Source organism: Marmota marmota, unplaced genomic scaffold (genome assembly GCF_001458135.2).
Source record: "Marmota marmota marmota unplaced genomic scaffold, marMar, whole genome shotgun sequence".
NCBI lineage: Eukaryota > Metazoa > Chordata > Mammalia > Rodentia > Sciuridae > Marmota > Marmota marmota.
In genome coordinates, this window is record NW_025999913.1 from 4,831,381 (window position 1) to 4,854,781 (window position 23,401).

General features: G+C 36.6%; 1 protein-coding gene across 2 annotated transcripts in view; it reads right to left on the reverse strand.

The window, feature by feature from the left end:
- Positions 1 to 1,210: 1,210 nt before the first annotated feature.
- Bloc1s5 (biogenesis of lysosomal organelles complex 1 subunit 5) overlaps positions 1,211 to 23,401 on the reverse strand; it is a 40,304-nt gene continuing 18,113 nt past the window's right edge. Inside the window, exons 4-5 of one of the 2 annotated variants that reach the window (XM_015493989.2) lie at positions 16,391 to 16,449; positions 1,211 to 2,283 (exon numbers count right to left, since the gene is read on the reverse strand). In XM_015493989.2, coding sequence (XP_015349475.1) covers positions 2,212 to 2,283; positions 16,391 to 16,449 — 131 coding nt within the window. In that variant the 3' untranslated portion in view covers positions 1,211 to 2,211. Of the gene's footprint in view, positions 2,284 to 6,807; positions 8,345 to 16,390; positions 16,450 to 23,401 lie in introns of those variants that run through there. The other variant, XM_015493988.2, reaches the window with a different exon arrangement.

Consider the following 23,401-nt stretch of genomic DNA (forward strand, 5'->3'; position numbering starts at 1 on the left):
ACTTTAATAGTCTCATTATCTGAAGGTTAGGCACAAATTATAGAAGTTGGGGACAATGTGAGAACCATCCAAGTGATGTTTTTGAAGTCCCTGTATAAATTTAGTGATGTAAACATGGCTAAAATGCAAGGCTCTGATTCCCAACCCAGGGTGCTTTACAATTTCTGGTCTTATCTACCACTGTTTGGATATCAAGAAGTCTATGAGTTACTGTATGGATTTTCCAGGAGTATCTCTGGTTGCATTTTTGACAAAATAAGGGCAGAAAATAAGTTTGAGGCACCCTTCAGCCCTAATATCTCCTAAGAGTACAAAGTGCTGGGGAATACTGGTGATCCCTAAGTGCTCACTAAACTAAACCAATCGGAAATACTCTGCCAGCTTCCCATTACCCAAATCCTAATGAATTATTTGTCTTTATTACAAATGATTTCCTAATCATGAGTCACAGAGATGGCTCCCACTGGAATTTACTTATTTTAATCATGTACTGTTATGCTTGGTATAGAATGATCTTCAATGTAATATTCAGATCTTTTTTGGTCTTGGTTGTCAATTTTATTATTGTATGTGCACAATTGGATTGTAAAGTCCTTCAGGATACAGGGCTATACTGCCTGGATTTCTTTTAGAACACCGACCCTGCACAGGGCTCCGATAAACAAATGCAATTCTACTTTTTGCTTCCACACTAGGTGGGAAAAATTACCCAAATACTAGCTTTGAATTTCTATTGCTATTTTCCACTGGTTGCTATATTTTTGTGTCTCTAAATGCTGATTTAAAAATTTTGACTCCATCTTAATTTTCAAGAAAGGAACAAGGAGGTTTTCAGATTCTATATAAAAACATTGGAAATATTTTCTGATTTGGATTTGCCAGGAGTATCTATGGTTGTGTTTTTTTAAAATTTTTAATATTTATTTTTCAGTTTTCGGCGGACACAACATCTTTGTTTGTATGTGGTGCTGAGGATCGAACCCGGGCCGCACGCATGCCAGGCGAGCGCGCTACCGCTTGAGCCACATCCCCAGCCCTCTGGTTGCGTTTTTGACAAAATAAAGGCAAAAAATAAGTTTGAGGCACCCTTCAGCCCTAATATCTCCTAGGGGTACAAAGTGCTGGGGAATACTAGTGATACTGTTGGTTATACAAACGGTAACCTCGTGATTTGTGTACTATTCTGTATATCCATATAAAATCCAAAAACTGTGTTTTTAAACTGTTTTTATTCCCAATAAACCCATCACTTCAACTATATAATAAAGGAATCTGTATATTTGAGACATGAAGAAAGGTAAGAAAAAAATACAATTATCAAAACCATCTGGGAACACTGTGCATGTTTTGCTAAATTACACATCTTTGTCCACGAATGTAATATACCCACTACACAAAATTGCTTAGAAAGTAGAAGGGGAAAAAAAAAAAATCTGTTATCGTAGTGACACCTGCTGGTGAGTATTTAGCTACAAATTTTAGATCATTTAGTCAGAATTTTTCTTAGTAAAATAAATATCAATGTTTTCCATTTTAATAAATTATTTGATGTATAAGTAATCTTAAAAACAAAGTTGTTTCGTATACAATTTACCAGATTTTTTTCCTTTGTGACAATGATGTTACTGTAATCTTTTTTTTACTGTAATTTTATGAATCCTTCTCTTAAAAAAAAAAATACACTTCCAAAACAGCTGCTTAAGTATTTCTGATGACATAAAACTTAAAAAAATGAATCGACCTGAGATTTTCTTTTCAAACTCTTCACCACTTCTATTTTAAGGTAAGAATTATATTAAATCTTAACATTTACAGAATCTTTTCTCTGAAGAATTATGGTAGCAATCTGGGTGATTTCGTAAATGTCAGGAATCAGATTCACATGGAGCCAACCGAAGCCCTCTCTAGCCAATTTACACAATTTTCTCTCACAGTCAAACTTCACACTCGTAGATGGTGCTAATATTTGCTCTGCAGGTTGACTCTGATTCCTGTCTGGTTTCACCACATTTTCTTTTTGAAATTTAAAAAGAAAAATGATTACTCCAGGAACAATGAAAAGGCACACACCTTCATTTTCCGCAGAGCGCATTGGGGCTGAGCGTGGAGCTGCTGGTCACGAGAGACACGTCCTTGCCAGCCCCAGGTGTCCTGCACACGCCCTCCTCTCTTGCTGTCAGTAGTAAGTGCTGTGCCAGGGTGCCACTTCACTCAGCGGCTGGTTCCAAGCGGCCTTGAGTCACTCACTGCTCTCTGCAGGGTGGTACTTAACTGCTTCTTAACCTGGCCATGATCAACATATTTTTTCTTTTAAATTGCCAAACCATAACTGTACATATTTATGGTGTTCAATGTGATATTTCAATACACATATACATTGTGGAAAGACCAAGTCGGGCTCATTACCATATCTATCACCTCACTTTCTATTCTATCTTGCAGCACAGCCTGATGATCTAGTGAATGGTTAAACAAAATTTTATGTATTGATTTATTAATGTTTGTAACACAGAAGACTTTTTAGAAAGCTATGGAAAACTTTTTTGATCCATCTGTACTATGGATCTTTATGATATCACTTAGGAAAGTTTTTAAAAAGCATAAAAGTATTGTCTCATCTAGTCATGCAGTGGGTTGTTGGTAGGTAAAACACTATATTCCTCATATTTCCCTATGGTTTTTTTTCTTTAAAAGGGCCAAGTGGGTACTACTTGGTTACAAGGACAAAGTAAGATGAAATTATATATAAGGCACTTAAAAGTACTTGCAAGCTACATTATACAAATATATGCACTGTGTTTAAATACCTTACATTTATGTTGACTATTTCTTCAGAGATCTGGACCCTGAGTTTTTGTGAGGACCAAATATTAGTTCATTTATTAAGTTACTGAAATGTTGGTAATGTAGGTTTGTGTTCTCTTGCTTGTGGAACATGAATATAAATATCAGAATACTGCTTTGCTGTGGCTGCCAGAATAGTCACCAGAAAGCACTATTTGGGGGAGTTAAAATTTTAAAATGAGCAAGCCAGGCGCAGTGGCCCATGCCTGTAATCCCAGTGATTTGAAAGGCTAAGGAAGGAGGATGGCAAGTTCAAAGCCAGCCTCAGCAATTTAGCAAGGCCCTAAGCAACTCAGAGAGACTCTATCTCTAAATAAAATACAAAAAAGGGCTGGGGATGTGGCTCAGTGGTTAAACACCCTTGGGTTTGATTCTTGATACCAAAACAAATAAATAAAAATTTAAAATGAGCAGAATGAGGAAGAACAGGCAAACAGTAATTTGACTGATTTCTATTCCCTGTTCACTGAATAACTATGAGCTGTACCAAGAGAAAATATTAATGTTCACATTTTATGAGAATTGAAACTAGTGAAATAATTATAAAACATTTCTGAAGGATTAAGAACAAACCACAGAGTTACAAAGGGGTGCAAGAGAGTCCTCTGGGAAAGCCTTGTCACAGTCACATCTGTTTAGGTCTAAATTCACAGACAGCACTGGAACTGGAGAGGCAGGGCACCAAGGAGAAATTGACATTGAAGCTGCGTGGGGTTTGCAGTGTTCTGAGAAAGGTATCGGCAGTACATGGAAAAGTCCAGGGGACTATGAACTCACAACCAACAATCACCAGTCATGCTAAGACACTAGTCACCAGTCACCATAAGCTTGTTTCAGCCATAGCAACAAACTATAGGTTCAGACACACAAACACCTTACATACACCCCGCCCCCCAAAATACTACAATTATCACAGAATTCAAAATAAGGATTTAGTATGTTCAAAGAAAAGAAAAAAGGGACTAATAGAACTATCCTTAATTATAAGGAAAGTTCGAAAAAGTACCAAGGCAACACTTCTAAAAATGAAAAAAAAAAAAAAAAACCCCACAATAACTCTAAAAAATAGCAAAAGAGAAGTTAAAGAGGTGAGAGGGTGGAGAGGAGGAGGGAGAAGACAAAATTTGTGAACTGGACAACAGATCTAAAGAAATTATCCAGAATTCAACAAATAGAGGAAAAATATGTAGAAAATATGAAACCAAGATTTAGAGATCTGGAGAAGTCGGGGAGAAGGTAAAACACGAGGCTAATTTGATTTCGTGAAGGACAGAATAGAGAGAACACAGGAGACAAAAAATTCAAAGAGATAATAGCTAAGAATCTTCCATAATTCACAAAAGGCCTAAATTAAGCATTAATTTGGGATGATGACAAGAAAGCCTTAGCTAAACACATTGTGATTCGATGACACAAGGCTGTGGAACACCAAAGACAAAAATCTTAAACATGACTTGAGGAGAGAAGACAGAGTAGCTACAAGAATATTAGTCACACCGACAGCTGTCACTTCAGAAGCAAAGGAATAACTGAAGAAAGAGAACGAAGGAGAAATATCAGAGAGAAGACAGCTGTCAACCTAGAAGTGTTCACCCAGCTAGCTTTTTAAAAAAGAAAATATTTTATCTAGTTGTGCATGGACACAATACCTTTATCTATCTATTTATTTATTTATATGTGGTGCTGAAGACCAAACCCAGTGCCTTACACGTGCTAAGCAAGCAGTCTACCACTGAGCTACAGCCCCAGCCCCCAGCTAGCTTTTTTGAGAACAATAAAATAGTAAACTTGTAGGTAAGTCTAAACAAACATTGACTCTATAAAATAATTATATTTGGAGTTAAACCTAGACAGGACTAAAATTCTAGACAATAATGTATTTGTAAATTTAGGGGAGACTATCAGACAGTTCTAAAGTCTCTAATGTTTAGGATGAGAGTAAAAATATTAACTTTAGATTTTGTTAACTGTGCAAATTAAATTTCCTGATAAGCACTAAAATATAAAATTTGAAAACTTATATATATAACTATTACAAGTTAACATAACAAAACTCAATCTAAAAGAAGGCAAGAAAACAGGGCTTTGAAAAAACAGAAAAGGCAGGACAGAAACCAAGAAATAAAATAAACCACAAAATAATCCCTAAAATTAGTAATTTCAACAAATGTAAATAGATTAAACTCCCCAATTTAAAAAATAACCAAAAAGAAAATTATACTTTTAAGTAATTTGACTGCAGAACTGTATTCACTCAATGAAGTGATGGAAAATATTGAAGTTTATCATGAGTTCTGGTTTGAGGAAGCTACAAATTTGGCACCCAAACTTGATGTTTTAATGTAATTCCCTGGGAATTCTACAGGCCCAGTGAGGTAACCTGGAATCTCGGCTAACCTCTGAGGGCTACTGTAAAGAAGCCCTAAGTGTTCCCACATGAAGCACCTTACTCAGGAACTTATCTCAGAAAAGTACCTTCAAGGTACAAGCTCTTCAATGCTTATCTCTGGCACCTTCAGTCATGGAACAGCTCAAATTCTACAGGTCAGTGGAACCCCATGCTGACATGTATGAAAGTAGTGTACCTAATCCCATCACATTCTCGGCCGAGCTTCAGTGTGGAAAATAAAATGAAAACCCAGAGGGAAAGAGAGCCATTTATAGTTTTGAAGAGACCTATTTAAAACCTAATAGAGAAATCCAACAAAAGGATAAAAATCCCATATAAATACTAGTTTATATTTAAGGCAATGCAAAATGAAGCATCACTAGAAATAGATGCTATTGAAATTAGTAACTCCACTAGAAAATTCTAACATGTTTCAGAATATGAGAGATCAAGTAGAAGGAAAAAAGGTAACAGTAAAATAGAGAATTTGAGCAATACAAAAAAAAAAAATGTTAGTCTAATGAACAAGCAACATCTGGAAAATATGTATACTTTTCAAAAACCATTTATATAAGTTGACCACAGTCTAGGTCTTAAAGCAGTTATCAACAAATTTCAGCAGATCAGTATTATATGTATCTATTCTCTATAATTCCATTAAAGGAAGAATCAATCAAAATAGAATTTTAAAATCTGTTAGGAAATGAAGGAAAAAAGCCTCCTGCAGTCAGACAAGAAATCATAATGAATATTGGAAAATACTTAGAATTTAAAATAATTAAATAATTCTATAGTGCTTTAAAATCACAAAATATTACTTCATTTAATCGTATCATAATCCTGTGAACTTCAGAGGACCCACAGTATTTCTGTTCAACATAGCAGAAATGTAAATTATGAAATGATTAATATCAATTTTTACATAAAATAAATACATAACAAAAGTAGTTTGGAAAACTGGGAAACAGAAGCAAAAGTGTTCAGCACTAAAAATATCAAAAGGAGGATAAACGAACCACCCTTTTAGAAGTTAGGTTGAATAGCTAACAAAATTACAAAGAAAGGACTGAGTATCTTACTGTTTAAAGCTCAAGAACCCCTTGAATTTGTTTTGGTCTAGAAGTCTCTTAGATACTTGTGTAATATATACAAACTTACAAGGTAAAGTATTTATTCATGTGAGATTAACAAAAACTATCAGAAAAGTTTTCCTGTGCCAGTTGAGCAACCACAGAGTACATTCCCACTCACACATATAATCCCGAGTTCTTGGCTACAGCATCTGTTCAATGGTGTGTTGGCGATTAATGGCATTCCGTAAAGTGCCTATGATACAAAGGGAATTTTCATTTAAGGCTCCCCTCCCTTTTTATGTGTGGGATATTTTTGGAAGTTTTTTTTTTTTTTTTCCATCCACTGAAAGAATTAAGAAAATTCCAGCATGCCTTAGTGTCAGCAAGTACTCTTTTTAGTCCAGGTACCAGAGGATGATTGATGAATCTGTCAAGCCTACAGTAGCAGACAGAGAAAGTTGGCAGAAGTTCAGTGTTATTGAAAGAAATCTCAAATACTTATTTCATCTCCTCTATTAACTTTAATCACATTTTCAACATGCAGCCAAGAATGAAGCTTTGACAGTAAGCCATAAGTTTACACAGTCAAGCATTGTCAATTTTCTGCAGTCGCAACACTGAGATGAGAAAGTTAGGTATTTTCTTTCTTGTACCTTTCTTGACTGAAAAGCAATGAAAACTATTACAAAGATTTGGCCATACCTCAAATTCATTTTCCATAAATCTCCTGAAATTATTGCATTTACTTTTGCTTGGTTTATGGCAAACAAAATCAACTTAGTTCTTCAATTCAACTGTTAAATGCAGAATTTTAAAAATCACAGTGATGACAAAATTGGTACATGTTTCATCATAATACACCTGCTTATGAGAACAGACGTGAACATTAAAAAGGATTTACATTTAACATGGATCATTTGCCACGTGGACAAACACTTCTGGTTCATTCAGAGCCAGAATGCTTATATGGTTCCAGAGGGATTCCTTGGCAGAATTTGCTAATTACTCATTAAACAGTTGAACATGTATAGACGTTATTTATCTTATAAAGCTTACCCACAGAAAAACAGACACAAAAATGAGGTAAATACTATGGGCAAGATTGTGGTTCTTGGAAAAAGGCTAAAAGCCAACATATATTTTTGGTAAGCTTTTCTTCCTAAGCATGTTTCAAAAGATGAAAATACTAAGAGCTGGAAGGCCACAAAGCTTAACACACACGTCTTGTCCTCCAGGGAAACGAACAGCACGAAAGGCACTCTGCTGCACTGCAAAATCTGATCTTTCCCAACAGGCAGTGCCAGCACCACCGTGGCCATCTTTGTCATAGTGGAGACAATGCTTTGATCATTCCCTCTTTTAAATGTGATCTTTGTTCCAAGGCCAGCTGTTTGTTTACATTACTCACTGAATAACAGTTTATGCATCCTTAGGTCTCTCACAGCCAGGGAAGCTGTGGGAGGCAGCTATGCTACCTGCCTTTTAAGCTACAGTAATTAACATCAACCCTGTATGAGAATGAGTTGAAAGATCCTTCTAAGAAGTCTGTAGTTATAGTTCTCTCAGCTAATGATCAGAAAACAAATCAAATTCTGACAAAGAGTAAATTCGTCTCATTTTCCTCCTCTTCTTCCCCTCTCAAATGATCACATTTAGGCACTTGAAACAGGAATGGTAGAGCACTCTTCTTCTATTGGCCATTCAGTCAGGCTCCAGCTGCAGTTTCTCTGTGTGCCACTGAAGAGTGCCACTGAAGGTATTGCTAAGCTTGAAGCAGAGGCTAAATGTTGGTGGGAGTATTTTGTGGAGCAGTCAATGAATTCTTCTCCTCCATTTCTGAATGTTGTGGTTCAAGTTCTTAAAAAGTTGAGAATTTTGCTAGGCCCTTCTCCATCTCAGCATATTGTTCTTTAAGCCTCTCCATGGCTCTTCTGTGTTCTTCATCCACCTCAGCCTGACGGCGGGGTTGTTCTTTCATGAAATCCTCCCACTGGAGTTGATGCTGTTTCTCAGTAGCTATTAAGTGGTCATGATACATCTGAGAAAAGAAAATGTGAAAATCACCTAAGATCTTCTATACAGTTATTTTTATATGCAGATGAGACAAATGTAACTTTATTGCTTGATGTTTGGTTACTGTAATGATCAACTATAAATCACAATAAGAAAAATTACATTATCATTTTAACATCCAATAAGAATAGGACACATTAGAAACAGTGAAGGCTTTTCTTATTATAACTGAACATGAGTATTCACATTTTTTAAAATTCATAGGTGTTTAGTATCCTTAAATGACAAAAATCCAAGTAATTTTAATACCTCTAGTTTTCTCAAGTTCCAAACTACATATACTTTATCAAGTTTAAAGAACATATGCTAAGACAATCATAAGAAATTAAAATGTCTGTCTTACATAATATGTTTTGAGTACATTAGAAGGAATCAGATCATTAGCTACTGAAGGAGAAACCGAGAAATCTCTTCAGTTCAATTCTAGCCCTTAAAGCAAATCAACATCTAAAACAGGCAAATCAGTGTTTTCTCAAATATTTAAGGTCGAATATGTCAAATATCTAAATTCTTCTTGAGATGGTCCTTAAAATTTCTCTAAAGATGAAAGGGTTTTTCTTTGGAGCACCACAGCAACAAATAGGGAATACTACTGTAGAAAAACAACAGCAACTTAATTTTCTACCCTGAAAGAAAAACTTCAATTATTATCTTTGAACACACACAACAAAGAATTAAATAAAAAAAAGGGTATGAAAAGTAACTTTCTATATTTTCTTCAAGTATTCTACATGCATGTTAGAAGTTTTGATGTGGTTTTGATTCCCGCTACGTTCTTTTAAACAAACCAAGGGAAACTGTCAGAAGCAAACCACAGAAGCCTATAACGCATCTGAAATCACAACTGATTCCTCCATATTAACTCCACAGAGCTCTAATGGAAAGGGACACCTGGTAGGCTCAGAGACTCGACTGGCCACTCAGAGGCTGAAACCTGAAGCTTGTATATTAGTAGTGGGGATCTGAATAAGTACTAGAGTGGTGGTGGGAAAGGGTTCATAGACCAGGGGAAGAGAAACAACTTCAGCACACTCCTTTTTAACTTCTCAGCCTTATGGATTTCAACTCAAAAAAAAAAAAAAGGACAATACATGAAGAGTTTAATTAATTTTTTGGTAGGACTTCTGCCAAAAACTATTAATAGTCTCACAGAAAAGTCACAGATTAAAAACAATAAAAATTAAAACTTCATCAATATTGTTATCTTGCTTTAACTTATTTATTTACTTTGTTATTTATATACTTATTTATTTATGGTTGTGGAGATTTAATACAGGGACACTCAGCCACTGAGTGTCATCCCCAGCCCTTTTTGTTTTTTAATTTTGAGACAGCCTAAGTTTCTGAGGCTGGCCTTGAACTTGCAATCCTCCTGTCTCAGCCTCCCGAGCTGCTGGAATTACAGGCATGTGCCACAGACATAATTGGCTTAGCTGCTCTTTTGATCTGGCTGATGGCCTGGGTTCCTACTCCTATCAGGCAGCACTTTTTATCCAGAGCAGCTCAATGGAGAAAAATGCAGACTTGGGAACCATATGAATCTCACTTCAAGTTCTAGTTCACCCATTGCCAGTTGTCTAAAGACACTAAGTTAAAGTTTAATCTAAAAATGAGAAAAATATTACTTTGTTCAAAAATAAGTAATATTTATGAAGACTAGAGGTAATACATGTCAACTTCCTAGCTCAGTACCTGAGGTGCTTAAGAAAAGTTAAATATTATTGTAGAAATCACAAGCACAGCATCTAGAAGGCAGATTACTCCACTTTTTATCCTCTGGTAGTGAAGTTTTTGTTCTTTAATTAATTAATTTAATTTTTTTAAAAAAAAATTTTTAGTTCTAGGTGGACACAATATCTTTATTTTATTTTTTTATGTGGTGCTGAGGATCAAACCCAGTGCCTCACGCATGCCAGGTGAGCGCGATACCACCTGAGCCACATCCCCAGCTCCTTTAATTTATTTAACAATAGATTCTTGTAATAAATTGAAGCATACAAGTAATGCAAATAAAGTAAGTTTGCCCCTCCCATTTTTCAAATTCACTGCATTCCTCCTGGATATAGCCACTGCTGATGAATTGGCTGCCAACAATCAGTGTCTCCATTTTGTACTACACAACGTTATAACTAAAGACATACACACCCAAGTGGCCTTCCCACATCAGTTATATCACTTCTTTCCCTCAAGGTTCAGGAGACAAATTGAAAGCTGACAATTCCCCAGCCCAAAATGAAAACCCAGTCTTGCTTTCTTCTCCTGAAGTTCCTGAGGTCAGTCCACTTGACCTAATTTCTTAGTCTCTCACCATTAAAAATAATAATTGCTATGCATTCTTCATAAAAATTACACACAAAAAAACAGAGAGGTTGATTATATGTTTCCATATTGACAACACTGCAGTCTTCACATATATAAAACTCAGCTACCCGGGAAGAACATCCACTTGAGACTTAGTTGAGGAACTATGCAGCAGGGTCTTTGAGCTATCCAAAAAACAAACAAAAAAAAAGATGTAACAAAGTCCATTGGCAAGAACTGCTGTTTTCAGAATATTCTGAACCTATCACAATTCTAACTAGTTAACTGGTTTTCAGGACTACACCATATGAAAAATCACAAATAAGAAAAAGAAAGAGCTGATAAATGAGATATGAAGAAATGACAGTCAGCCTATGGCAAAGGAGGAGACAGAAAAACCCGAAGCACAGTATTTGAAGGCATTTGGTATAGAAACACAATCCTCTCTCTCTGACCCCAACCCCGCTCTCTCTCCATGATATAAAACTTATGCATAGAAGAACATATTTTTAAAGATTTTCATCCAAAACAGTTTTAAAAAGTCATATAAGAGCTCCATGTTTAAGGAAGACAAAAACTTGGGCTTTTTGGTAAACCTAGCTATATAATATTATAGAGGTTCCTCCAAACGTTAAATGTAGAATCACACATGACCCAGTAATTTCACTTTGAGGTCATACCCCAAAGAACAGAGAGCAAGAATGTAAACAGATATTTGCACACTCATGCGTACAGCAGTATTTTCCACAACAGCTCAAAGGTGGAAGCAACCCAAGCACCCATAGACAGGTGGATAGGTGCACAAAATGTGGTCTATACACATAATGGAATAATTCTTTAGCCTTAAAATGGAACTTAAGTCTGTAACATGCTACAAACACAGATGAGCCTTGATGATATAATACTAAAGAAATAAACTAGTCACAAAAAACCCAAATATTATATGATTCCACTTTGAGCAGCCAAATTCAGAGACAGAAAGCAGAACGGTGGTTCTGAGGAGTGTGGGCAGAGGGAAGTGGGAGTTAATGGTTAGTGGATACAGAATCTCATTAGTTTTGCAAGATCAAAGAGTTTTACCGAGAGTTGGTGGTGATATTACTGCAGCACAACAATGGGAATATATTTAAAGTCACTGCAATGTAAACTTAAAAATTTGGTTAGGGGGAAAAAAATGGTTAAGAAGGTGAATTTTATGCTGTACATATTTTACCACAATAAAAAAAATTGAAATCAAGTTTCAGATGAAAACAATTGCATTCTTAAATGGATATATTTGCTTTCTTTTGGGGATAAACTTAGAAAATTCTAAGTTTAAAAGAAAATGAAGAGGCAGTTTATCAGTGAGCTACAACATGCAGCAGAAGTCATAAGCGGCAATGGTGTTATATCTTTCTACTGAGTAAATTGTACAAATTAAGTCACAACAGAGAAAGAAATAGTAATAATATACTGAGATACCTATCTATATCTATTTATATCCCATAAAAGATAAATTTAAATAAAAACAAATCCTGAAGCTAAACTATATCTAGAACCAGTTCAATAAATAAAGTCCGGAATACAAACTAAAGATAGTTTTGCTCACATTAGTTAGAATCAGTGAGTCTCAACTGGGGTGGGGGGAGTGCTTCTTTCTCCAGAGATTTTTGGTCATTGTAACAGAGGTCAGGGGAGGAGCTACTGGCAGCCAACCCATGGTGTACTGGCAGCAATCCTCAGCAACAGAACAAAGACCTTTCTATCTGGTCCAAAATGTCAACAGCATCGAAGTGAAAAATGCTGGTGTAAGAAACAATTCTGAATAATCCAACTAAGGTTTAAAAGGTATTCTGGAACATATGTCAGCAATATACATGCTGTTAATTTTACACACACTTTACCCAGGCACAGAAAAAACTACTTTGGTAAGAAATATCAGTACAAGTGCCAAAAATTATTTTAAAGAGAAGAGCAGGAAATATTACTCAGTATTCTCCAAATCTTTTCAAGAATATGGCTTTATATGATCTCATCTCCCTCATAAAAAGAAATTATGAAGAAGCATAACCAAATCTAATAAATATCTGTGGACAAGACTGAAACAGTTACATTTATTTCACTGTCTCTGGCGTGGCTGGACGGCACTTCAAGAGTGGATGCTGCACATGAACCTAAATTTAAATTATTGACGATATCAATCACCTTCTGTCTCCTAATGGCCTATTTTTCAGAGCTAGTGAACTTTATAAACCAATTGCATTTTCAATTCACTACTTAGTGCTAGCACGCAAAATGTAACCTTTGTATTAATGGCAGTTCTCAAGACATGTTAAATAAGTAGGGAATGTGCATTTATTGTTCTTTTGAATATACTTTTAGATATCAATTGTGGGAAATGTGATTTGGCTGAATGATGCTTATCAATTTACTTCCGGCAGAATTCCACAAATTGTCTTGGCAAAAAAGAAGTAATGATTAATGGCAATAGTCTATTTTATTCCATCACTACTCCCATCTTTCTTTGCTTTTGAGAGCCTTTCAAATATACAAAATGTGGCCAACAGGATAAGCAAAAGCAACAATTAACATTAGCCTGTAAAATGCAAATAGAAGTCATTTTTATTTTCTACATATTTATCTCTCTCTCTCTCTCTCTCTCTCTCTCACACACACACACACACACACACACACACACAGACACGGAGGTGGACTGTACATATAGTCCAACACCCTGCCATGTGAAAATTTCAGAAAAAGCTAGATATGACAGTTAAAAAAAATCCTAAAGATCCATACTTCAAATTGTTCTAGTAAGTAGATAAACATTTAAAAAAAATGAAAATTTAAGACACAAGGCTCATTGTCCCACTAAGACTATAAAGAATTTTCACTTTTTGCTGGGCTGTGAAAATGCATCCCTTTAATACCTTTAAGCTGATTAATTTTACTAAACCATCTTGAGAGAAGAAAATCAGGGTGGTTCCTCACTAACAGAGGTTTCATATACTCTACAGTAATTCTCAGTGAAACTCAGCTTTGCAGTACATTCAAAAACATTAACTTTTAGTATTTTACAAAAATTAGTATAACAACATTCTCAGACATAAAGACAGTTAAGAAATATACTGGTCTAATTCCTTGAGCCACCCCCCACCCCCCCACCTTTTTTGGTCCTCCTCTCCTCCTTCTTCTTCTTCTGCCCCCTTTCCCTTCTCTATACTGAGGTCTGAACTCAGGGACACTTGACCACTGAGCTACATCCCCAGTCCTTTCTATTTTATTTTGAGACAGGGCTCACTATGTTGCTCAGACTGATCTGGGCTCAAGTGATCCTCCTGCCTCAGCCTCCCGTGTGCTTGAAGCTTAGGGACTCGTCCAAGGGCATACAGTCAGCTAATAAAAGAACCAACCATTATAAACAGAAGAAGCCAGATATTTTTTATGCAGTCTGGTCATTTTTCTCCTATATAGAGAAGGCTAATATGTTAAATATGAATATAATTCAAAGTGATAAGAGGAAATATTCCAATTATGGTTTAAGGGTTCATCCTACTCAAGAATAAAAAGAATTTCTGTTTATCAGAATTGTAACTGTTTTGACATGTCTGAAAGACCAACTCAGGTGTGAGTGCAAACTCACCCTAATCTGCTTACGTAACATTGCAACGTGTCAGAGAAGTAGATGAGGCACAGAATGCTTTTCCATTTTGAAAGCCAAGAGAACTACATGTTAAAATGTATAGCCAGTATTCTATCAGACAGTTATTCTGCTGCTTAATAACAGAAATGCTCCTAGTGCCTCCAGTAACAGATGGCTTAATAGAGCATTTCGGCTGGCTCCTCTAATACCTCCAGAAATAACCACCTGATGCTCACACACCAGCTCCATGAGACCACTGCTTTCCTGCATCTTTTGCCCTTGCATAGGTTACATTCCTTCCCTGCACTATCCTTCTATCATCCAGCAACTGAATTCTTATTGACTGATCAAGGTCAGGCTTGAATGTCACCATCTTCCTAATAAATTATTCCTTTTGCCAAATTGCACAAACTTTTCTTCAACTTGATCACAGTTCTTACTATCCTACATTGTGTTAGCTTTAGGGGTTTGGAGCCCCCCAACTTTTAACTCCTTGAGTGTAGCAATTGTCTTAAACTTAACAAATTAAAAAACTTTCATACACAGTGGTACCTAGCAAGAAGAGGATTAAAAAATCATCTGCTCTCCAGCCTGGCATGACCTACTCAAGCCCCCACGCCTGCCTTCGCAGTTTTAGGAGCATCATGCTGGCACTACACCCCAAAATGGACAGTCCGAACGAACTATGGCTCTATGACTTGCTATTTCATCCATGTGCTCAGCAGTGGCCGTGCTCCCTGACCCTGCCTGCTGGGACTCTACTACCCTTGGGCAGTCTTCCCATCAGTTGAGTCCTTTCAGTAAGACTTAAATCATCCAAATGTTGAATTTTCAAACTTTACATCTGGAATTGAGTACAGAGTGTAGAAATTAAAGCCCTGGAAAGGTTCATTCCATTATATACTTATGTAGTAACAGATCTGAACTTTGTACTGTGGATTAACTACAACATTTCCAAAGAGAGAGAGATAGTAACATTTACTGATATGCACACATGCAAAAAGGAATTGTTTTCAGAGTGACTTAGTATTTTCACATGTCTTAGTGTAACTGTAAGGTGTATCTTTACTTAGAGTGATGAATAAGTTACAAAAGCACTTTATGAAAAGTCCAAGTGAAAACACCAAATTATCACAGAAACTTAAATTTGTATGCTGTTTTCCACATCTGAATTTAGTTAAGATATAATTCAAATAAGCAAAGCACCGCCCATCAAGTGATTCACATACTCCTATGACTATTCATTAAATAACCCATCTGCAGGCATGAATGCTTCCTTTTCTAGAAGAAATATACATAATATATTCTATGCTTAAGGCTCAAAGGAAAGATTTATATTTCCAATCTGGTGGGTATTTTTTTGCTACATGTAAAACTTCTATTTTCTCTCTCCTTTATGAGACAAATACCACTTTCAGGGAAAAGGTGAAAATGCTGAAAAGATAAAAAAGAGATCTACAATTTGAATTATAAAAATATTGATGGTGTGACCATGTGACCACATCTCCTCAACCCATATTCAATAAATTAACTCACTGTATAAATCAAAATAATTCAGAGAATTTTCTGATCAAAAGCAATTGCTAATGATATGATGATAATAAACACCCAGAGAGCTGGGTGTTACAGTGCACGCCTGTAAGCCCAGTGACTCAGGAGCTGAGGAAGGAAGATCACAGGAAGAAGCTAGTCTCAGCAATTCAGAGAGGCCTGAAGCAATTTAGCGAGACCCAGTCTCAAAATAAAAAATAAAGAGTTCTTTAGCTGGGCATGGTGGCACATGCCTCTAATCCCAGCAGCTTGGGAGGCTGAGACAGGAGGATTGCAAGTTCAAAGCCAGCCTCAGCAAAAGCAAGGAGCTAAACAACTCAGTGAGACCCAGTCTCTGAATAAAATATAAAAAACAGGGCTGGGAATGTTAACTCAGAGGTTGAGTGCCCTGACTTCAATCCCCAGTAAACCCGCCTCACCCCAAAACAAAAGCTGGGGATATAGCTAAGTGGTAGGGTGGATTCAATCAACAGTACCAAAAAAATTAAAAAATGAAAAGAAACATCCAGGAATCACATGCTCATTATCTACTTTTACCTTTCTTCGTTCCTGTTCCCTCTGCTGGAGTCTACAGACGGAGTCATTAGCTGCTTGCACTGAAATAAAACAGACAGTTGGTTTACAATTGTTAGCCTTTAGTCAGGAGAGACTGACTTGGATTCTGTTAATCTCAAGAAACTACAAAAAAACCGATCATTTTGATGGCTGGTGGATGGCTAAAAGGGAAAAACAAGTTTTGCCAATATATTTGGGATATTGTAATTAGAACGACCATCATCGTTGAGCGTTGAGATATGCAAGCCAACGGCATATGAGTACTGACTTCAATGACAAGTGTCAAGAACAACCTCAGAATTCTCTGATCACTGCATTCTGAGGAATTATGGCTTTCCCTCATCTCTCCAATTCGCTGACCCCCACCCTTCCTCACCCACACCACCATTTTCTTGCAGGCAGTGCTTCACCTCTAGATAGTTTCAACAACTTTCTACCATTCTTCTCACCCCTGCTCTTTTGTCTTCTAATGCATCCTGGCAGCCCGGACAAGTTTAACTCTCCAGATCATTTCTATTAAGTCATTTCCATTTCTTAAGAACCCAAACTGCCAGTACAGGATGAGTACCCCTAATCTGGAAATCCAAAATCTAAAAGGCTCCAAAATTCAAAACATTTTGAGCACTACCTGGGTGTAGTGGTGCACACCTGTAATCTCAGAGCTAGGGAGGCTGAGGCCCTAAGCAATTTAGTGAGATCCTGCCTCAAAATTAAAATGAATAAATAAAAAGGGCTGGGGATGAGGCTCAGTGTTTAAGTGACTTTGGGTTCAATCCTTGGTACCAAAACAAAACAAAACCCTTCTGAGTTCTGACAACACAAGTGGGATATTCTACACAGACTTTACGCAGTAGGTCTCAGGCAAAATGCAAGCACACTAAAAATACTGCATAAAATTACCTTTGGGCTATATGAATAAGATATATATGAATTAGAGGCGAATTTCCTGTTTAGACTTGGGTCCTATTCCCAAGAGATCATATGTGCAAATATTCTGAGATCAATAAAAGAAAAAAAGCCAAAATTCAAAACGATTCTATTACCAAGCATTTCAGATAAGGGATACTCATGTATTCATTACTGAAGTTATTTGAATATTTACTATGTGCCAAGACCTGCACTAAGAAATTCACATGCTTGCCGGGTGTAGTGGTGCACACCTATAATCCCAGCACCTCAAGAGGCTGAGGCAGGAGGCAGTTGAAAGCTAGCCTCAGCTGAAGTGACATGCTAAGCAACTCAGTGAATTTAAATGAAATACAAAATAGGGCTGGATATATGGTTCAGTGGTCGAGTACCCCTAAGTTCAATCCTTGGTATTCAAAAATGAAATTCACATGCTTTAATCCCCTTAATCCTATTTTTCTCTTAGAAAACAGACCATCCCATTTTATGGATGACACATCTGAGGAACAGAGAGGTGATCCTGTCACTCAAGAAGATCATACAACTAATAAGAACAGGAAACAGCATTTCAAATCAAATCTTTCTGACTCTCAAAAGACTTGGCTCCATACTTTACTGCCTCTTAATATTTCATCAATGAAACCAGTTTCAATTCTTCAGTCATTCAAATTTTTTCATTTACCAGATCTATTATTTCTGTTTACAGGTGTTCTCACTTCACTCAAATAAAGATGTTTGGTATGCAGGCTGAGGAAGCCTTGGTCAGCCCAATCCAGGCTTGAGCCCTTGGTTGTGTGGCTGATCCTGGACATGTTTTCTCAGTCATTCATTCATCAAATATTTACTGAGCATTCACCATGTACCAGCACTGTTCCTGGTGCTGCTCCTACTCCCTTCACACCTTACTTCCTCACTTATTAAACGAGCATAACAACCAATAATAGGACTTCAGGACTGACATGATTGTTACATGAGATAACAGCAGAGATTATGCTTATAATAATTCAAATACTACTAATAAAATCACCCAAAATAGCTCTTTGCACACAGCCATTAGTCCCAAAATGTTATTGTTACTATTATTCTATTTACTGCACTACCCTATTGAAAGTGCTTTCTTTATTCCTTTCCTCTTTTTAAAATGTTTTGATTGTTTCAAAAGCTGAGTTCAAGGTCATTGCCTTCACAAAGCCTTCCTAGATTAGTTATTCTCTATAAAGATTTTTCCTGATTTGAAATTCTTTCATCAGATACACGTGTATGTGTATTCTACCACTTTATCTTGCATTTGCTTAAACTGGAGGTTGATCTAATTGTTTTACAATTATGCCTTCCTACCCCACCCCAGGCTGGGCCCAACTAGGTCACAAGTTCCATAACAGGGCAGGGACTGTGATTACTCTTTCAGAAAAATGTTAGGCTTCTCCCTCTGGGAATATGGTAAAAGAGGAGGAATTTGTTTTCAAAAAGCTATGTTTTTATCAGCAACCATTAATTTTAGTTATTATCAAAGATAATATTTAAGGACTGAAAATTAGGTTCCCAATCATTGTTTTTTCCCTAAAAGAAAAGATGAAAACAAAACAAAATAGGAGTTGATTAGATCTGCCTCCTTTCTGCAGCATTTATTAAGATGACATCATCTTTCCCAGGCAGTGGTTCTATCATTTCCTGTTTTTTTCCCCCTTCCTGGCTCTGTGAACATAACTTAAAAATCCAACTTGCTGTCTTTAGTTGGTTGCCATTTTCAGATCATTCTGAGCTTACTCTAAGAGTTACAGGACTGTGCCACTTATTTTGTCATTTGTTACATCCTTTAGTTATGACATATCTGACAAAGGCACACTTGTTTCTCAACAGAATTTTCTTTATGTCTGAATAGAACATCCATTTTAAGAAATTTCAGCCCCTGTGAAGTAACACATTTTAACTCATTAGCTACCCAACAGATAAAATTTCTTTTCTGAATTCTGAAATATGCTTTTGTAAAATCTAAGAAAATCATCTTCCTACACCAAACACTCTCTTCCTTCATAATTACTGATTCCAAGAGGAAAAAGTCCATTTCTCGGAGCTTTCCTATCACTTCCACATCTCTTACTGGCTCTACCTAATTCAGTACAAAGAAACTTCCCGGCTGTCTCACTGTTTTAGGAGGCTATGTTGACTTAAAGAATAAAAGGTCAGGAATTTAGCAGATGCCTTTCTCTTAACCAAGATTTTTCAAGGAAGTTAGCACCTTGATAGAGTTATTGTGCCAAACATGCAGCTAGCATTGTCCCGATTTTCCCAACATAAAGGAGAAACTCTATCATAATAATTTTGGTTTGGTGTTAGAAGCAGATGTTGGCTCACTCATTCATTTTAATGAAAAATAATTACTGAGCAGCTACAAAGTGCCAGACACAGTCATAGGTCAGACTATAGTGAACAAAAAGTCCCCAAGCTCAAGGAACTTGAATTTCAGTATGGAAAACAGGCAACATGTAGGTAAACATTCAGCATGTCAGCTGGTGAAGGATGATATGGATAAAGAAAGCATGGCAGAGAAGCCAGTGAATGCCAAGTGGAAGAGGTGGCCAAGAAAGGTCTCACACTAGCATCTGGGCAGAGACCTACAGCAAATGAGGGTGCTCAGGCATCGGAGAGAAGAGTGTTCCAAGGGAGCAGTATGTGCAAAGATGCTGAGGAGGGAGGGAGTATGCTCAGTGCATCAGAGGAAGATGAAGGAGGCCAGTGGCTGGCATGAAGGGAGGGAAAAGGAAATGGTAAGAAATAAAAGTCAGAATGTGGGACATTATGTAGAAACTTCCAGGTCATCGTGAAGATTTGGGCTTTTAATCTATGTAAGATGAGGAAATTCTGAGGTCAGTTATGACAAGAACTTAGTTATATAAAAGGATCGTTCAGGCTTCTCTGTGGAGGATGGACTATAGGGAGGAAAAAGAAGAAGTAAAGAGATCAGGTATGAAGTACTAGAATAATCTACATAAGGGATGAGAGTGGCTTAAACCAGAATGGTAGCAGTTGGTGAAGTAGCAAGGATGATCAGATTCTAATTAGTCTCAAAGTTGAACAAAAATAATTTGAAGTTTGGTTCTAAACATGTTATAGTGAGATGCTTATCAGACCAGGCAGTTGTATATGGAATTCAGAGGAGTGGCCTAGGCTGAAAACAAAAATATGGCATTATTGATTGGCATGCAGTTGACATTTAAAGCTATGATTCTATATGAGACCACTAAGAAATTAAGTATTGATGGGATGGCAGTTGGGGGTAACCCAATGTTAAAGTCAAAGCTCTAAGTGGGAACTACAAAGCTAAGGAGGAGCCTGGGTTAGAAGGGAATCTGAGAGGGTGAGTGAGGTCCCAGAGGAAAGGAGGACTTTTATTGGCTGTACAGAAGGTGATGGCCTGAAGCTGAACTTGGGCTCTGGAGTCAGCAGAATTTACTTTGCACTATAGTTCCTCCCATAGAACCAGGAGTATTAAACCACTACAAATTTCAGTTTCCTCCACTATAAAGTGGGGAGGATAATAAATATTTATTTTACTGGGTTTTATAGTTAAATAAAAAAAGAGGTGAAAATTCTAATAGCAAAATAGTATAAAAAAAGTTGAAAAAAGGTAAAAAATTCATCGCTTAGTAAATACGAAAAAATTATGACTGTGTACTACAAACACTGAAAAGTGGTGGCCAAGAATAGGAACAGATTTTAGTAAAGAATCAAGAATACAAATCCCATCTATCCAAGTCATCCCCCAAAAGTCAAAATAGGATAGAGAAAACAAGTTGCCAAAGCCCTTAGAATTCGAATGTACTTTCATTATAGATGAGCGAGGGGAGAAAGGAACATGATATGTGAGAACATCCATTCTGAAAGAAAACCTAATAAAATTCTTGATAGGTCCTTTGCCATACAAATCAACAATATGAGTTTAATGAAAGAAATCAAATGTGATGATAAAATACAGAATGAAATAAAAAGTGAGACTGCAGAGCTAAGTAAATAAATTGAGAACTATAATACCATTACAGATATAATAAATGGAAAGGGAAACTTAGTAGTAAGAGGGTAGGAGAGAGAAGTGAGGGGACAGGGACACAGCCCCACCACCCTCCCACTGGGGAGGCGTGCATTCATGCTGCCAACAATGGAAACAATAAAAATAAACAGCAGCAAGAACACTGCACCTTCTAAATGTTTTTTTATAGTTATTCTCCTTAGAATGATTTTTTAGTAACTACTATCTTTTATAGTAAAAACACTTGTTTTAAGGTATTGCCTTCTGTTTTCTTTAAATTTTTGTTGTCAAATGTAAATGAAATTAAAAATTAATACTTCAATTTAAAAATTACACAATATCATTGTTGCCAAATGTCCTTTCTTCTTTCTTCCTTTCAATCCTTCCCTATCTACTCATCCAATGATCGCTCCTCCATCTATCCTTCTATTGGATTAAACAAGCAGATGTCTGGAATGATCTTCACAAAAGTTGAAAAGCACTTGTTATTTTTAGGTAATTATTTAGTGTGATTTATTGTTTTCCTTTTTTTTTTTTTTTTCTTCTTTCTTTCTTTTAAAAAGTTCTCAGTTAGGGGTGTAATAACACAGGGGTAGATGATGTGCTTTCTTAGCTACAGGTGTAACTCAGGGGTAAATCATGTGCTTACATATGTGAGGCCCTGGGTTTAACTCAGGAGTTAGGGGGGGAAGGGAGGGAGGGAGGGAGGAAGAGAGAAAGGGAGAAAGAATTTATTTTTTCTTCATTTCTTATCACTTAAAAAGATCCTTTAAAAAATAAGAAAAATCACTGTACTTAAAAAGAGGGAGAGGGGAGAGAATATTCTCCAACTTTGGCCATGTAAGGTTATCTGAGGAACAACCTAGAAGCTTTTTGTCCTCCTTACTCTCTAAAATCAAGGACCCTTTACATTGAGGCAAGATCTTTTGACCTCAAACTTGGTGAAATTTATAAGCCTATTGAATAACCAATAAGTGGAACCCAGACACCACTGGTGTATTCAGAATGAGAATATGTAAAGGCAATATTTTGATGACCTTCAGGGTTGCTTTCTTGTATCCTGGTAGACTCATTTACTTTTTGTGGTTTTTAAGGAACCATGGATGAGTTTTGGCCTAAAATCTCTGCTCACCCAATCCCAGAACACTCTGCAAAGTGAGTAGTAATGTAGCCAAAAGCAGAAACGATACCAAGCTGAGGATTCTGGCCCAACTCTCCACTGGGAGACTCCTAGAGGTCCCTGGCTTCCTGTTCCACAGTCTGCTGTGTGTACAATGTCAGACCAGTGGAGTATGGTCCAAATCTGCAGGGTTCTAGGAAGACAATGGACTGAATCCCCTGTATGTTCTCAAACATGTATAGGAAGATACAGACATGGCGGCTTTATTAATAAGCACAAAACTAAACTCAACTCATCACTAGTCTTGTACTCTTTTAGAAAATATTCAATATATAAGCTTGCTTACATGATTTTGCAAAACTCCTTGATCAATCAGTACTGAAAATAAATAAGCTAACATATAATTTAGAATGTCAAGTTTTTAAAAATAAAACTTGCTAGGAATGACAGCCAGGTCCAGACTAATTTTTAAAACTACATCAACTTTAAAGGCAGATAATTATCTCCATTGTAACTGTTGACAGTCAGCATAATAGGCACAAGGAAATTCTTATGTCGGAGCCCAACTGAAGAAGCTTTTCCTGCTGTTAGCAGAAAAACAGCTCCAAAAGCCATTGCCTGGTTTCTAATGCCAACAAGACCAAAGTATTTCACAGATGTTAGAACCCCATTAACTTCACATTTTGTGTTTTAATTCATCCATTCAAGAAAATGTATTTTCAGTCCAGTATCCAAACTGTCAGTTAATATTTTTCTATTTCACTGGGAAGACTTTACTTTCAAAAGGCTGTCCTTATTCAGAGTTTCAGACCAAGAAGGCAACCAGTCAAAATAGCTGTTCATTGTTTTCTACTGAGTTTCACCCAATTTACTTTTATATAATCAAAGTGTGGAAAAGAAGAGTTATAGGCACATATCAAATGCATACATAAACATTCTG